This window comes from Grammomys surdaster, unplaced genomic scaffold, assembly GCF_004785775.1.
Source record: "Grammomys surdaster isolate TR1022 unplaced genomic scaffold, NIH_TR_1.0 125974, whole genome shotgun sequence".
Lineage (NCBI taxonomy): Eukaryota > Metazoa > Chordata > Mammalia > Rodentia > Muridae > Grammomys > Grammomys surdaster.
Window position 1 is genome coordinate 1,809,554 of NW_021620791.1, and position 15,976 is coordinate 1,825,529.

General features: G+C 41.1%; 2 protein-coding genes across 4 annotated transcripts in view; one reads left to right on the forward strand and one right to left on the reverse strand.

Annotated features, from left to right (window-relative positions):
• Nucleotides 1-1,193, reverse strand: part of Washc5 (WASH complex subunit 5) — a 49,726-nt gene extending 48,533 nt beyond the window's left edge. Inside the window, exon 1 of one of the 2 annotated variants that reach the window (XM_028753840.1) lies at nucleotides 1,049-1,193. The gene's annotated coding sequence lies outside the window, so the exon portion shown is untranslated. The remainder of the gene's footprint in view (nucleotides 1-1,048) is intronic. The other variant, XM_028753839.1, reaches the window with a different exon arrangement.
• A 10-nt stretch (nucleotides 1,194-1,203) lies between these two features.
• The window catches only part of Nsmce2 (NSE2 (MMS21) homolog, SMC5-SMC6 complex SUMO ligase), a 225,658-nt gene continuing 210,885 nt past the window's right edge, over nucleotides 1,204-15,976 (forward strand). Inside the window, exons 1-2 of one of the 2 annotated variants that reach the window (XM_028753842.1) lie at nucleotides 1,204-1,363; nucleotides 5,239-5,409. In XM_028753842.1, the coding sequence (XP_028609675.1) occupies nucleotides 5,253-5,409 (157 nt within the window). In that variant the 5' untranslated portion in view covers nucleotides 1,204-1,363; nucleotides 5,239-5,252. The remainder of the gene's footprint in view (nucleotides 1,364-5,238; nucleotides 5,410-15,976) is intronic. The other variant, XM_028753843.1, reaches the window with a different exon arrangement.

The following is a 15,976-nucleotide window of genomic DNA, read 5'->3' on the forward strand; positions in this document are numbered from 1 at the left end:
TAGAAAACCTCAGATCCTTAAAGAAAGCAGTCTCAAACCCTAATGGATGCTCTCCCAGAAAAGTTCTGGAATAAGCTGGATCACTCCAGCCTGAGTTATGAAATTTTAAAATTATATTTATTTTTGTTTTATGTCCATTGGTGTTTTGTCTGCATGTATGTCTGAGGGTGTTGAATCATTTGGACCTGGAGTTATAGACAGTTGAGAATCACCATATGGGTACTTGGAATTGAACCTGGGCCCTCAGGAAGAGAAGTCTTAGTCATTGGGCAATCTCTCGAGGCCTGATTCATTAATTCTTAACATCTAAGACAACTATCCTCTCTGACCTTTTAATATATGTGGTGACCCCAACCATAAAATTATTTTCGTTACTACTTAGCAACTGTAATTTTGCTACTGTTAAGAATCATAATGTAAACGTTTATGGAAACAGAGATTTGCCAAAGGGGTCATGGGACCCACAAGTTGAAAAGAGCTGACCTAAGGAATGTGTCCCTGGTTGTAGACGGAGGCAATATAAACCTCCTTCACTATTCCTCTTCTATATAGAAATCAAGAGTTCAACTTTTTTCTTTTATGAGTCTAACTTTTAATTTTCCTATCATAGAAGAAGCAGAACCAAGTGGAATCACCTGTCTCCAATACAAGGGATACGGCACCATGTCTCAGGTGAATGAGGGGGAATAGGGTGTAGAGGAGGGACTTGCAGAAACTCACAGTGCATGACAGGACTTTTATTCAACCCCCTCTTGCCCACCCTCCCTTCAGTGACTACTCGATTTTCTGGAGAGTACGTGGAAGAAAGATCAGCCACATTAGTAAGGCACCGCTCCAAGAAATTTGCAAGCTCAGCTATGGGCCAAGTAGCTGAGCATCACTCAAAGAAGAGTGCAAGAGCGATTTCCATGAAGGCGTAGGTGAACATCAGGCGTGCAACCCCAACCCTGCAAGCTCTAGGTTTTCCGGGTGGCTCCCGGGACAGAACCCGACGTGGCCCACGGGGGAAGGGAAGGGCCGCGAACCCACAAGCGCGCCTCCGACTCACCTGTCAGTCGTCCGACGCTGGCAGCGTGGACTGGGCACCCGGGTCCCCCTCTCCCGCCCCAGGGATCCCCTAGAGTCTCAGGCAGCAGAGCGTCAGCGGCTGGGACCAGGTTTCTGTGCTGGCTTCCCCAGCCCGTCACGTGACCGAGGGGCGGTGGCCCGGGCCCGGGCATCATGTGATCGCTCGCGGGCGCCAAGTGATGACGCAGAGCGCGCGCGGGGCGTTTCAGCCACAGGAGAAGCGGGCTGAGGAGAGGAATCGGGGTCTGGCGTGCGATGTTCGGCGAGATATCACTGAGCTAGGAGGGACAGCCAGGTAAGATCCAGGAGGAACGGCGACAGGCGTCTAGCGGGTGTTGTCGCCTCCCTCTGTGCTCAGGGGACCTGGGCCTGGTCCTCTTCACCCGCAGTAACTAGACGGAGGCAGGTTATGCTCACGGCCGCCTCTCGTGGAGATTACCACTATGAAATCAAACCAAACCAAAACAACAACAACAAAAACCTGTTTTGAACTGACTTTTAAAACTGAGGCATGATAGCTCAGAGGTACTCAAGGCCACAGGTGCCATTTCACTTCTGCAGGTGGAGGTAAGGTAGCCTCGGTGTAAAAGAAGAGGGGAAAGCTGGGCGGGGGGCAACCTTTTTTGGGCATGCATACTGGTGGTGACACAGAAATAGTCGTAGTTTTTATTGTTACTTTGGTAACTTAACGAATTCGTCCTGATCATTTCATTTTCGCAAGGAGACGTTTTATATCTCCTAATGTGTGTTCCAGTTTTAAGGAGCACATTCCAGCATGAAGGAATGGCAGATGTCAGCAATTAGCCGTGTTAAGTTATATAGTGGAGACATGTGGAAAAGAAGGAGCTATGGGCGAGGGAAGGCTTCAGAGAGAAAGGTGTGTGCATGCTGGCGTGCTGAAAAAGGAGACATAACTCTGTTGAAGTTGTATGAGACGACCCTGGATTAGGTCAAACTTTCGGTTTGTTTGCTCTATGCCTACTTTAATGCTGTACAGAAATATGTGAAGCAGTGTTTTCCTATTTACATTAAAAATGGCTTAACTGACAACAACTCTTTCAGGAATATAAGGGAAGCAAAATAGTGTGCTGAGCCCAATAGCCTGGTTAGACTTCAGGAAATGCATAATTTTGTTGTAGATTGTCTTGGAAACTGTAGGACTGGGAACAAAAAGATCAATCTTATTGGAAAGAGGATCCAAGAAGAGGTTGGCTTAAGTCAGTGTTTCTTAACCAATGTGATGATTACGTTTTGTCTTCAGATGATTCTTTGTAGTGAGAGACTGTACTGTATTTGCTAGAATTTTATCAGTATCTGACCTCTGCTCATGGATGCTAGTCTGTGTTCCCTCCACCCCAACCTCCTCTAGTGCCACAGTCAAAAATGTCCCCACATGATGTTAAATGTTCCCTGGGGAAGGCCCCTCCAAACTCTAGGTTAAATCAAGCCCCAAGGAGTAGTGTTAGAATGTTCAGATGTCCATAAACCAAATACTATATCTTAGGAGGTTTAAAAGAATCAGAAACTAATATCTTTCCATCTTAGAGGCTGAGAATTCCAAGACTAACTTAACCATCAAATTCAGTGTCTGATGAAGACGGTTTTCTGGTTTGTAAATGGCATGTACTTGCTCTTTTCTTGGGTGGTAGAAAAAAAGAGAGCTCTCAGAGCATGCGTTATAAGGGACTATTTTGATTCTGGAGGGTGGATCTAGTCACCTCTCCAAAGGTCTTATCTTCTAAAACCACCATCTTGGACTTTAGGATTTCAATATGTAAAGTGGGGACGAGGACCCAACATTTAGACCTTAGCAGACGGATGCGATTGGAGGAGGTGGAGAAAAGAATAAGTATGTGTGAAGGTGTGGGGAGGATTAGCAGTTGTGGATTGGGGCTCTAGACAGCTCACTTGGAAGAGATGGAAAGAACTAAGAGTCTGAAGGAACGCAGACGGAAATGCTCCCTGAGGAAGGCATGAAGACTGCAGCCCTGGCTTTGAGAGCAGGTCCCCTGAAGTGGGAGAGGTGGGAGCCTGGCGACTCCCAGGCCAGGACTGGAAGGTAGGACTCTGAGACAAACGAGGCAGGTCTAGAGGAGAGTTTTGCTGCCAGGATTAGCCCAGAAGCATGGGAAGTAATCAAAGAGGAAGGCGGGAGGATGCTTTCCTTTAAGATTAGAGAAAGATTTCCTTGGTTTGCTATGGAGAGTGGTGTGGGTTAGGAGAAAACTGCTGATGGAGGAAAGCAGGGAGGAATACAGAGAGAAGGAAAGGAGAGGGTCTGATATGGAGCGGAGCTGGTCTCAGTGGGCACAGTTAGTTCATTCTCCCTGAGAAGAAAGCAGAACACAGGGACAGAGGGTAATGGATGAGGAGGGCTGCCCCTTCGTGGTGGGTTACGATTCCTCAGTGAAGTAGCAATCAACGTCTTTAGCTCTGGTCTTTAGTGCAAATGGATGAGGAAATGTCAGGCGTGTGAAGTATCAGCTGTCATAGAGTATTTCTAAGTTAGATCTGGTGGGTGGGTCATGCCTGTAGTCTCAGCATTTGAGTGGCAAGAGGGTCGCCATGTGTTTGAGGCGTGTGTGGGCTACCTAGTGAGATCTTGTCAGAACAGCAAAAGTAGAGAAAGGCCCGTTTTCTGTAATCAAGAAGTAGCTGCCTAGAGAGTTGTGTGCTCTTTCGAACTGTTGTTGCTGTGTATTTTTATAGCCTTTTCCTCACGTTGAGGGCTGAGTCAGACATTTCATCCATCCATCCATCCATTTTACAAGTAATCTATGTTGTTTCAACAATAGATTTGCATGTCCAGTTCCTGCCAACTACTCCTGGAGAGCAGAGGCTGAATATTTCTGGAGCTTAGACTACTGCCCAGCATATGAGAGTTTCATGGAATTAGAATAAACCAAGTAGCATTTGAAAGCAAAAGTCTTGGGTTATTTACCTTGAAAGCCACTATATCCCTATGCTCAGGGAAGTTGCCTGGTATTTAAGAAGATACTTATTAAATGTTTGTCACCCAAGCTATTTGAGTCAGCAATTAGTGGTATTATGAATGTTTATGTTAAACTGATAACCTCAGAAATAAAAGACCTTAGCCCTTTTCTATCCTGTGTTTTTCACGAGCCTAAGAATTTACATGGTAAAGACATTCAATACCTATTTGTGGAAAAGATGAACATCTCTAACTGAAAGCAGTACTAGAGAAGCTGCAGTAGCAGTCTAGGTGTGAAATAAAGCTGGTACTATGGGAGGAGGGAGTGCTGGAGATACCACATGGCTCCCTGCTCTTGAAAGGAAAAGAGATGCAGACTATGGACCAGAAGCTAGACCACACTTAAGAGTATGGCTTCTTTCCTTCCAATGAGGTTCTGAAGGACTTGTCAGTAAGCTTGTGATCTCATGAGCCTGGGTTCATGTTAGATCTCTGATTCCAAAAAACTATTTTCCTTTATGGTGCCACACAGCTTGGACAACAGCCTGCTTGTCATTTTAAAACTATCGCGGACTCTGCACTTTTCTAGTTGCTTTGAATGGCTTGAATTTCAGGAGTTTCCTGACTTAAGAAAATATGTCTAGCAAGGGGCCCAAAGCTTAAAGAATTGATGTCTAAAGGTATAAATAAGGAAGTGTTTAACATGAGAGCAATAACTTTGGTTATAATAGGTAAACCACTGTAAGAAGAGAGGTCTACATAGAAATTCTGCTTTTATTGAACCTGGGATAACTACAGTTCTAAATCTATTGGAACTCAGGGAGGCTATCAGAAACAGTTTTTTTTTTCCTTTTAAGAGTTCAAAATGCATATATATTAGGTACATTAAAAACTATAGATTTTTTTAAAAATCTCATTAAACTTTATTTTCTTTCACTTTTTCTATTTTCTTTATGTGTTACGCATCTAAGAACTGGGTTTTGTAGAGTTGAAGCATGAAGGAAGAGGGTATTCTCTTTTAAAAATGAAGATAGTTACCTTCCTCGTGTTACAATTGAGTGTGTGTTATTGATGTCCAGATGATGGCACAGTGCCTTGGTGGCCTCTGGGTATTGCACGCAGTAACAATGTAGCACTGAATATAGAATACAGTTCTTATTCAGTGCTATGCCTGTGTTTGTTTCCTGTACAGTAATTATTCTAACTTAGAACGCTTATTGTTGTGTTTGAAATTTTAGGTAACAATTTCAAGATGCCAGGACGATCCAGTACAAATTCAGGCTCTACTCGTTACATATCCTTCAGTGGTGTAGAGTCAGCTCTCTCCTCCTTAAAAAACTTCCAATCCTGTATCAGTTCTGGAATGGACACAGTTTCTGGTGTTGCCTTGGACCTTGTGGAGACTCAAAGTAAGTACTACTTTTTGTGTGTGCAAGTGTCTACTTTGAGGTAACTCTGAGGATGCCCTTTGAGCATTCTTGGGATAAGTGTTTAATTCCACTGGACACATTTTCTCATCTTATCCTGTAACATCTCAGAGCCACATAGTGCCGTTGTCTTCCACTCAGAACTGCCCTGGAAATCTGTGTTCCTTACTAAGGTATACAATCTGAAGTGTGTGATACATGTGAACCGGAAAGTCTGTAATTGTTTTGGGACAACATCCTTTTCCACTAGTTTAACTGTATGTTGTTTGTGCTTGATTACTCTGCACATAGACTCAACAGATGCCAGGGATACCAGCAAGGAAAGCCTCACCCAAAATAAGGATTCAACTTTGGTGAATTCTTACTTTTCAAGCAGAAGATTGAAAACAATGTTTTTTTCTTTTTAAAGTTAGAGTTATTATTACTTTTTGGCATATTCGGAGCCAGGGGAGTGACATATGCTTTTTTCCCCTTACTTTAAAAAAAAATGGTACTGTTTTTGAACAATTGAACTCTAAGAACTTAGTTGGAAGAATTTCTGTACTATTTCTTCCTGGCGTTCTCTCTCTCTCCAGTCTCCTTTCCTGGTAGGATTCCAGCTACAGTTATGAGAGCTGTATATGCTCTTATACTCCAAAATGTCCTTCAGACTCCCCTTTTCATTTCTTTAAAAAAAAATTGTATGTGTGTGCGTTGTGTGTATATGTGTGCACATGCCTTGCAACACTGTGTAGTTCAAACTACACTTCTGTGGAGTCAGCTCTTTAACCTTTGTGTGGGTTCTAGGGAGTCAGGCTCAGATTATCAGGCCCATGTCATTGCCTGAGGCATGTCACTGGCCCCTTCTTCATCCTCAACTATAAGAGGCATGTTTCTGGTAGCTGTTTTAAAATCATTGTCTGTCATTACTGTCCTTTTTCTCTGTCATTCTAATCTAATTTCCTTATGGATACTATGTTGTCGGTTTAAGTTTTGTTGCTTTCTGTCATAGTTGGCTTCCTCTAGCTGTCAACTTGAAACAAACTTGGTGTCACCTTGTAAGACATAGCCTCAACTAAATAATTGTCCAGATCAAGTTTGCCTGTGGCTGTGTCTGGGAGGTATTTTCTTAATTGCTAATTGATGTAGCCCAGCCCATTGTGGGTGGTGCCATCTATAGGCATATAGGCTTGGGCTGTATTAGAAAAGTAATAGAGCATGCCAGTAAACAGAGTTTCCTGCCTGGTTTCTGCTTCAAGCTTCTGCTTTGGCTTCCCTTGATAGATGGACTATAATCTGTAAGATGAAATAAACCCTTTTCCTCCCTAAGTAGCTTTTGATTGTGGTGTTTATCATAGCAACAGAAAACAAACAAATATCTTCTTTTAGAGAGAGTTGAAGTTTGTTTTGCTGGAAAGCCAAATAATTTGTAGATCAGGTGGCTCTATTCCAGTATTGGTAACCTTTGTTAAGGGTGGGTGTAAGGTAGCCGTGATGGCTACTCTTGATGTCAACTTGTCTACATCTGGAATTAACTAATCGAAGTGGCTGGATACACACATGTGAGGGATTTTTTTTCTTAAATCATTTGAAGTAGGAAGAACCACTTTTATCTTTTGAGGTGGGAAGATCCACCTTTTATCTTCTGACAGCCTATATAAAGGACATGGAAGAAGGAAGCATTTACTCTTTGTCTGTTGCAGCTCATTTCCACTGGCAAATCCATCTCTTCACTGGCTTTAGAGCCTACTTCTTTGGGGTTCCAGAATATAGTGGAGTTCAGCTGAGACAACTAGCCTCATAGACTGATGATTTTTGGACCTTCTGTTGGTAGACAGCTATTGTTAAGACTAGCTGGACCACAGCCTGTAACTTATTTCTCTTTTTTTCTCTCTATAGAGCTTCACTGAATAAATTCTGTTCCTCTACAGAACTATGACTAATACAGTGGCCTTTAGTAAAGCTAACATGTAACAAAGTAAGGCCTTCTGGAGCCTTGATTGCTTTAAAGGCTTGGCAACTTTAGCTTGGCTCTGGATGGATGAAATTCAAGTGTCTCCCAGTACTCTCTGAACTTGGATATTGTTTACTTCATAGCACTTGTTCCTCAGTGTTTTAGGATTCAGTATCAGACTCAAAGGAATCCTTGTGCTGATCCGTAGCTCGCTCCCAGCTTTCTGTCTTGTAAACTCCTGCTGCTGCAGCTTCCAGATTCTTCTCATCCTTGTAGGCTGCTATGTTCCACGTGGATCCTTCCTCTCTGGTGCTTGCAGGAAAGGAGGGAATTGTAGAACTAGTCTCCAGCCAGGTGTTTCCTTGTCTGTAATTATTACCATTCTGGTCTGGCTGTTGTGGCATAGTCTGAAAGTAGTCATAGCATGTATTTTTTTCAAGCTTTTGTAATTATTCTGGACAAGATGACCATCTCCATCCCAGTTATTTATTCATGGCTAAGCAGCAGAAATCACCTAATGATCTTCGGTCACCTACGGTCTCTAAGTGTCTTAATCCTGCCTCATCTGATTTAGAACCTGTTCTTGGTGATGACGGATATTTGGCTTTTGTTGTAGTCATAGTAGAACCTTAAACAATAAGAGAAAAGCTAGAATACAACCCTGGAGGCTGGAGGAAGGTATCAGATCAAAAGTTTCTAGATTTAAGTTAAAAGTTTCTAAATATTTTGGCTATAGAATTATCCATCCATCCATCCATCCATCCATCCATCCATCCATCCATCCGGTTTTCCAAGTAGGAGTTTCTCTTTGCAGCCCTGGTTGTCCTGGACCTCACTTTGTAGACCAGACTGACCTGGAAGTCACACAGCTCCTCCTGCCTCTGCCTCCCAAGTGCTGGGATTAAAGGTGCACAGCACTACCACCCAGCGAGAATTTTTTATTTTTCGTTAAGTAAGAAGTATAGTATTGGTATAAAAATATAGTTCCTGCATTTTTTGTTTTTTAATTAGAGAAAGAGTTTCATTGTTGACAAGCCTGGCTTGGAACTCCCTATGCAGAGGAGGTTAACCATGAATTCTTTCTTTGTCCTTCTACTCCTCCTTCCATGGGGTGGCTTACAAGTTCTCATTGCCATACCCAGCTACTTCGTTATCATTGGAAAAGAAATGCTAACATTGTTTTTCTTTCTTTTTTTGTTTTGTTTTGTTTCGTTTTGTTTTTCAAATATAATTTGGGGTTGGTAAATTTTTATCTATGATGAGCCAGATAGCAACTATTTTCAAGTATTTATGAGCCATGAGGTCTCATAAACTCTGGTAAGTCTATTTAGAGTGAAAACCACCCTAGACAATGCATAAATAGATGGTGTGGTAGACTGAATGAGAATGGCCTTCATAGGCTCATGTGTTTGAATACTTGGTTCTTAGTTGGTAGAATTGTTTGGGAAGCTAAGAGGTGTGGCCGTATTGGAGGAAGTGTGTCACTATGGGTGGGCTTTGACGGTTCAGAAGACTTGTGCATTGCCTATATGCTCTTTGTTTGCTGCTCTAGCACCTGCACTCTCCTTCTCCCACCATAGACTATTAGTCCTCTAGAAGAGGAAGCCTGCAAGACACTTTGCCAATAAGTTGCCTTGGTCTTGGTGTTTTGTCATGATAGAAAAGTAACAAATATAATAAATGGTAATGGTGTATTCTAAAAAAACTTTATATACAAAAACAGGAGGTGGACCAGTTTGAGTTATAGCTTGCTAACCTTTTCTTTAGAGCCACAGTTATTAAATATCCATTAAAAATTATTTGGGTGTTAGAGAAATGGCTTATAAGTGTATAAGAACATTTGTTCTTGTATCGGATCCAGATTTGATTCCCAGCACCCATGTGATAGCTCACAAGCAACCATAACTTCAGTTCCAGGAGATCTGACTCTCTCTTCTAACCTTCATGGGCACCAGCCATACATCTGGTGCACACACGTGAATGTAGATAAAACATTCATGCACACAAATAAATCTATTTTTATTTGAATTAATTTTGCAGCAAATACTTGTTTTTCAATTTAAAAAAGCTAACTTAAGATAAATTTTGACTAAATTGTATATAAAGAAGCACGGGCTGAAGAGTCTGGATAGATGCAGATGCAGGGTGGAGAGCGGCCTGGAGTACCAGTTCTCAGTGTATATGGAAGCACACCTCATACTTTAGTTAATACCAAGGTAGTTGACAAACATTTGCAGAATAACTATTCTGTGTCTAATTCAGTGCTATGATTTAAAAAGGACAGAGTATTAAGTGGTTCCTTCCTTCACAGGGTTTACAATCTCAATTTGAAAACAGACACAGATTAAAATTCCATCAGGGATACAGGTAATTTGCTATCACTAGTGAGCTTATGAGGAAAATCTCAAGGTCTCAATAAGGGTGTTCATAGATTCTACAAGTTTGGAATTTTTGTTTAAAATTAAAAAAAAATCTATTAGGTGTTGTCCTTTCAATTCAGACTCACATTCTCCGTTTTAAGTAGATGGTCACATTTCAGTGAGCCTAGTTTGCCTATTATAGCTATTCTTTGCAATTAAAGGCACCATGGAAACAGCTACATTAGCCTATAGCACACCCAAAGCACATTCCTATTCAGCCATCAGGGTAGAAGTGTTTTATACACACTTACTACCTGATCATATGGTATGAAGGTACATACCTAGCAGTCAAGATATAATAATAAATATAATAAGTGTGCTAGTTCATCAAGGACTTTTTTTTTTTTTTTTTTTTTTTTTGAGACAGGGTTTCTCTGTGTAGCCCTGGCTGTCCTGGAACTGACCCTGTAGACCAGGCTGGCCTCGAACTCAGAAATCCGCCTGTCTCTGCCTCCCAAGTGCTGGGATTAAAGGTGTGCGCCACCACTGCCTGGCTCATCAAGGACATTCTTAAGTGAAAGTGACATTTGCTACAGTGTTAGTTCATGATGGAGAGTGACATAGTGACTTTCATGTTAGTGGCCTTAGGTGCCATTGCTGTGTTTCATGCTAAGGCATTGCCAGTATTTTTCTATAAGGCTTTTGTGTAATCTAGAGCAATTTTGTACAAATTCTCCACATGATTAAAACACATACACACATCTTAAAATTATTATGAGCATGGTTTTGATCTGTGAACCTGTGGTTTCTAAGCCATATTCTGTGAACCTATGCCTAATGAAACTGAGTTTGAATGCTAATGAGCAGGTGGCATGAGAAAGTCTTTTTAGACACAAAATCTCTGGCAACTGTTCCCCACAAGAGTTTATTAGGAGAGAATCTTTTTTTTTTTTTTAATCTATGAACATTTTGGCTTAATATAGTTAAATATAATTCATATGTTGTCAATTAAAATGTTACCTAAAATTCAAGAAAATTTTGGTATATTTCCGAAGTGTTAGTGTCGCTTTCCATTTTCACAGGAATTTTCAAGTATATATAATAGCCACAAACAAAAAAATCATAGTGTGTTGTGCATTAAGTTAGTTCTTAATGGCCCAAGTTATATAAAAATAAAATTACAAGCCCTCTTAAAATTTTTTATAGAAAAATATAGGTTTCAATTTGAGACATTTTTTCTCACTACCTTTTAAAAATTAACAAATAAGAGTGCATATTTTTGGGGTATCATGTGGTTTGCCACAGACGTACACTGTTCAACATTCAAACCATTTTATGCATACTTTAGACATTGTAATGGTTACTACAACATAGTATCACCTGATATTTATTGATTATGCATAATATATATATATATGTATATATATATATAAAATACACATACATATGTGTGTGTGTATATATATTCAGACATTAGAAAGGATAGAATCTTGTTAACTATGAGAACATGGATGGAACTGGAATGCATAGTATTTGAATGAAATAACCAGGTTGATAGGTACTTTGGCTTGTTTGTTTGTTTGCTTAATTATTTATTTATCTGTTTCCCTAGGATTCTGAAGCTCCAGGACAGAAAGATCATAGTTACTCTAGTCAGACAGTATGCTTTTTGATCTATGTCCAAGTATGGTATTAATGGTAATGGCCAAACTGATAAAGGCAGTAAGTGATTTGTTTTAGACTTTCAGTGTGCTGTTTTTACTTGGATTTTTGTTTTTACTTGGATTCTCACTGGAGTCCATCAGCAGTCCTGTGACATAGAAATGAAGTTATCATAACTTTCTGAATGAGAGAGGTCTGACTTAGAAAAGTAAAATACTGTTTCTAAAACCACAGAATTAGAAATTAATGTGGTACAGATTTGAGGATAGGAAAATGAACCTTTATTCTTTGTCATAAATGCTTTGTGACTGCAAATACCTTTAATCCCAACACTGAGGAGGTAGACATTTTATAGAGAGTTCTAGGCCATCCAGGGCTGTATAGTAAGACCCTGACTAAAAGAAAAAATAAAAACAGAAAAAATATGATAAAAACACACTGTATGACATTTTCCTAGGGGAACAATGTAGCCGCTTACCTCATGTAAGTCCAGGTTGGCCTTCCAGGCATTTGCCTTACCCCACAGCAGAGTTGACCCATGAACACTCTGCACCTGAGCCTAGACCTTAAACATGCAGGACCTCAAATTCTAAAGTTGGAATCATTTTTTATGTGGAAGAACTCACACTGACTTGAGTTTTTCTTTTATTGGATTCCCCCCCCCCTTTAATTTGGGAGACACTGGCTTGACTTATTCTTGTTCAGAGCTGTTTCTGCATCTCACTTGAGCTAGAAGTTCTAATAAAGAAGTCTTACCTATATTTCTGTGTCTGATTAATTTCTTCTATCCTGAACCAAACAAGCTGGCTAAAGTATAAAACTAAGCTGCTGTTAATTGTTTTAATTTTACTTTTCAAGACAGGGTCACATGTAGCCCATGCTTGCCTCACACTCACTATGTAGTCAAGGATGACCTTGAATTTCTGTTCTTCCTGCTTCCATCTTAGAGATAGGATTGAAGGTGTGAGCTACCATGCCTGGTTTATGTGGTGCCGGAGATTTAACCTAGAGTTTTGTACATGCTAGACAACCACTCTCCAGCTCCAACAGCTGATAATGAAATCCTTAACTTGCCATGTATACACTGCTCTCACACCTAAGATTGGACTTTCCTAGCTTTAGCTTTTTCTATTTTTAAAAAAAGAGTCGAGAGCCCAGGTTCAGGGGATGTATGGAGCAAGAGAGGAGAGAGGGGAGGAGAGGGGAGGGGAGAGGAGACAGAGCAGACAGAGAGAGGCATGGGAGAGCTCAGTAACCAAGAACACTTACTGTTTTTGAAGAGAACCTGGGCTTAGTTCCCAGCACCCACATGACAGCTCACATCTGTCTGAAACTCCAGTGCCTCTTTTGATGTCCAATGGTTTCTGCATGCAAGTGTTGTATCTTTCTTTTTTAAGATTTATTTTATTTATGAGTACATTGTAGCTGTTTCCAGACACACCAGAATTGGACATCAGATCCCATTACAGATGGTTGTGAGCCACCATGTGGGTGCTGGGAATTGAACTCAGGACCTTTGGAAGTGCAGTCAGTGATCTTAACAGCTGAGGAGCCATCTTTCCAGCCCCCAGTGGTGTATCTTTATACACTTAGTCACACACACACACACACACACACACACACAAAGATAAATATATTTTTTAAATAGAGCTGAATCTAGTTCTGGTGGGAAGCAGCTGGGTCATTTTGATGTCATTATACTGGCCTAGGATGTCTTTGTCTAGCTTATAATGGCAGGAGGCTGAACCTTTACTTGGCTGAGTGACAGCAGTCAGATTTCCTTTTCAGTGTGTACTCAGGGACAGACCTGACTGATAGAAGTGCTACAGAGAACAAAATTCAGATTTATATACTGTTGGTTCCTGAGCAGCCAATGTTTTGAAAATTTGTAAATTATTTTATTGTGTAAAATTGAAAAAAAAAGCTTATTTTAATCTTTTATTTATTCTTTGGCAATTTCATACATCTGTACAGTGTGTCTTGATCATATCTATCCTGAGTTCCCTTGTACTACTCCCTTTAGGCATGTCCCCCCAACACTTTTCTTCTGTCTTAAAATAAAAACAACAAAAAAAATACATAGTCCCAGTTACTGCTGTTTGCATGAGCAGCCAACCTACCAGTGCTCTTAATTGTTGTGCCTGATATATTTCTGCCTTCAGAATTTAAGGTTATAACATAAATCCTTATCCCATTCTCAGAATGTCTGACTCTCCTGTCTGCTCTGTATTTCTTCCTGCCACACACACTGCTTTTTTATGTACTACACTGTTGGATTTGTTTACTCAGATTACTGGCTGTGTCTTTGCTAGCTAAGCTCCATGGTTCTTGTCAGGTGCTCCCCCATCTTCTAGTGCTGAACTGACCTGTGTGCCAGTTTGAATAAGAATGCCTCCCTTAGGCTCACAGATTTGAATGCTTGGTCTTCAGGGAGTGGCACTCTTTGAAAGAATTAGGAGGTGTAGCCTTGTTAGGATAGACCTTATTGGAGGAAGTGTGCCACTGGGGTGCTCCCTGAGGTTTCAAGAGCCCAAGCCAGGCCTGGTGGCTCTTCTTGCTGCCTTCAGATCTAATGTAGAACTCTGAGCTACTGTGTCTGTCTGTGTACACCATACACTCCACCATGAGGACAACAGAGCAAACCTCTGAAACTGTACGCAAGCTCCAATTAAATGCTTTCTTTTCTAAACTGTCTCAGTCACTGTGTCTCTTCACAGCAATAGAACACTGACTGAGATAACCTGATAGGTTGTTACTGCACAGTGTATGCAATGATTTCTCTCAAACCTAAGAGGAAATTACTGTAAAATTTTCTCCTAGTTGTTTAACTCCTTAATTTATATCTATTTCAATGGATCACAAATGCCATATCCATGTACTTTATTTATTTATTCATTTATTTATTTATTTATTTATTTATTTAGAGAGAGCGAGCGAGCAGTGGGCTATTTTGCCCTTTAGAAGTTGCCATAGACACTTTTAAAAAACTGGGCGTTGCCAGGCAGTGGTGGCACACGCCTTTAATCCCAGCACTTGGGAGGCAGAGGTGGGTGGATTTCTGAGTTCGAGGCCAGCCTGGTCTACAGAGTGAGTTCCAGGACAGCCAGGGTTAAAAGTTAAATCAAGAAAATGACATGGATGTGCATGGATAGCTCTTCCACAATAAAGACTAGTGTGTCACTGCTGCCTGGGATGAGGTTTATAGATACATTCATACCTACGTGCGTGTGTCCACATGTTAATGAACTTTGGGATTGTGGAGATTTGGAAATTAGACAGTACAGGCAGTCAGTATTCAGGCTTCTTTTGGGAAATAATCACTTGAGCTTTGGTTGCTCTGCCTTTCCTTGTATTCAGAGGGTCTCAGTTCTGTAGCTGGCCTGTATTGTTGGGTTTCTGAGGGTAGGGTTCATGAATAGGCATGTACTTCCTGCCTCAGAGCCTGGCCCTGGGACTTATATGTTTTAGGTTCTCTGTAAATGCTTATTGAGTGATTGAGTGAATCAGCCAAGCATTTAAGGCATTTGAGTGTTGGAGTCTAAAAGCCATGGTTGGAGTAGTGACTTCATCTATGAATACAGGCAAGTATTGCTAACAAGCCTCTCCCCAGGCTGAGAGCCGGCTGTTGAGCAGTTATCAGGACTCTTGGACGTTCTGTAGCAACTTTCTATCCAAGTTCAGCAAAAGGCCAAAAAGCTAGTGTTATTGTAGTATTAGAATTGTCTACTTCCTTTGCTGGTAGGATTTCCCTGCATTGTTATGTATGTCTTAGAAATGTGTGAGGTGTGCATTTGACTGTGCCATTACCATTAGCATCTTTCTTAATCCTGACCTGGGATATTCCTCCTGGTGCAGCCATTTTCAAAGCTTCTGTTGGCAGAGAAGCCAAGGGAGCTACCATGGATAAGATAGGCCCATCCTGCCAAATGGGAAGGTTCATGTGGTGCCCATCACTGAGTGAGATAAATAGCCTTATCTTCCATTTGTTAGTAGGAAAATGAGTCTCACTAAATTGACATAAGTTAAGCTGAGGACACAGAAAGGGAATTTGAATTTGAACCCAACTGCCTGTCTCTAGCTTAGATACCCCCCCACCCTTTTTTAACCCCCTGGTAGCTGATGGTGGACAGCAGTGACCCTCAACAACTGTGCCAGTCAGCTTTGTGTCACCATTACAAAACATCTGAGATAGTCAAAATAAAAAGATGTCTTCATCGTTTTGGAGGTCCTGTCCCTGTTCTCTTGGGACCTGTAGTAAATAGCACACTGTGGCTGGAGCTCACAGTCCCTGGCAGCAACCAAGAGAGGAGGAAGAAACGGTCAGCATCTCAGTTCCCAGTCCAGACCATGCCACCAGCAACCTAAGTACTTCCCACAAACCCCTTCCTCTCATAGGTTCCACATCTACCAATGATGCCTCTCAAATGCACCCATCTAAAACAACAGCCTTTGGGGGCATTGATTGTCCAAACTGTAGCAACTGCTGTTAGTGGTATGCCCAGCATAGTCTGGAGCGTTTTCTGTAGTTTTCAATCAGTTTATGGAGTTTGTGTTATTTTAGGTTAAAAATGAGAAAACCTAAGTCAAAATGTTA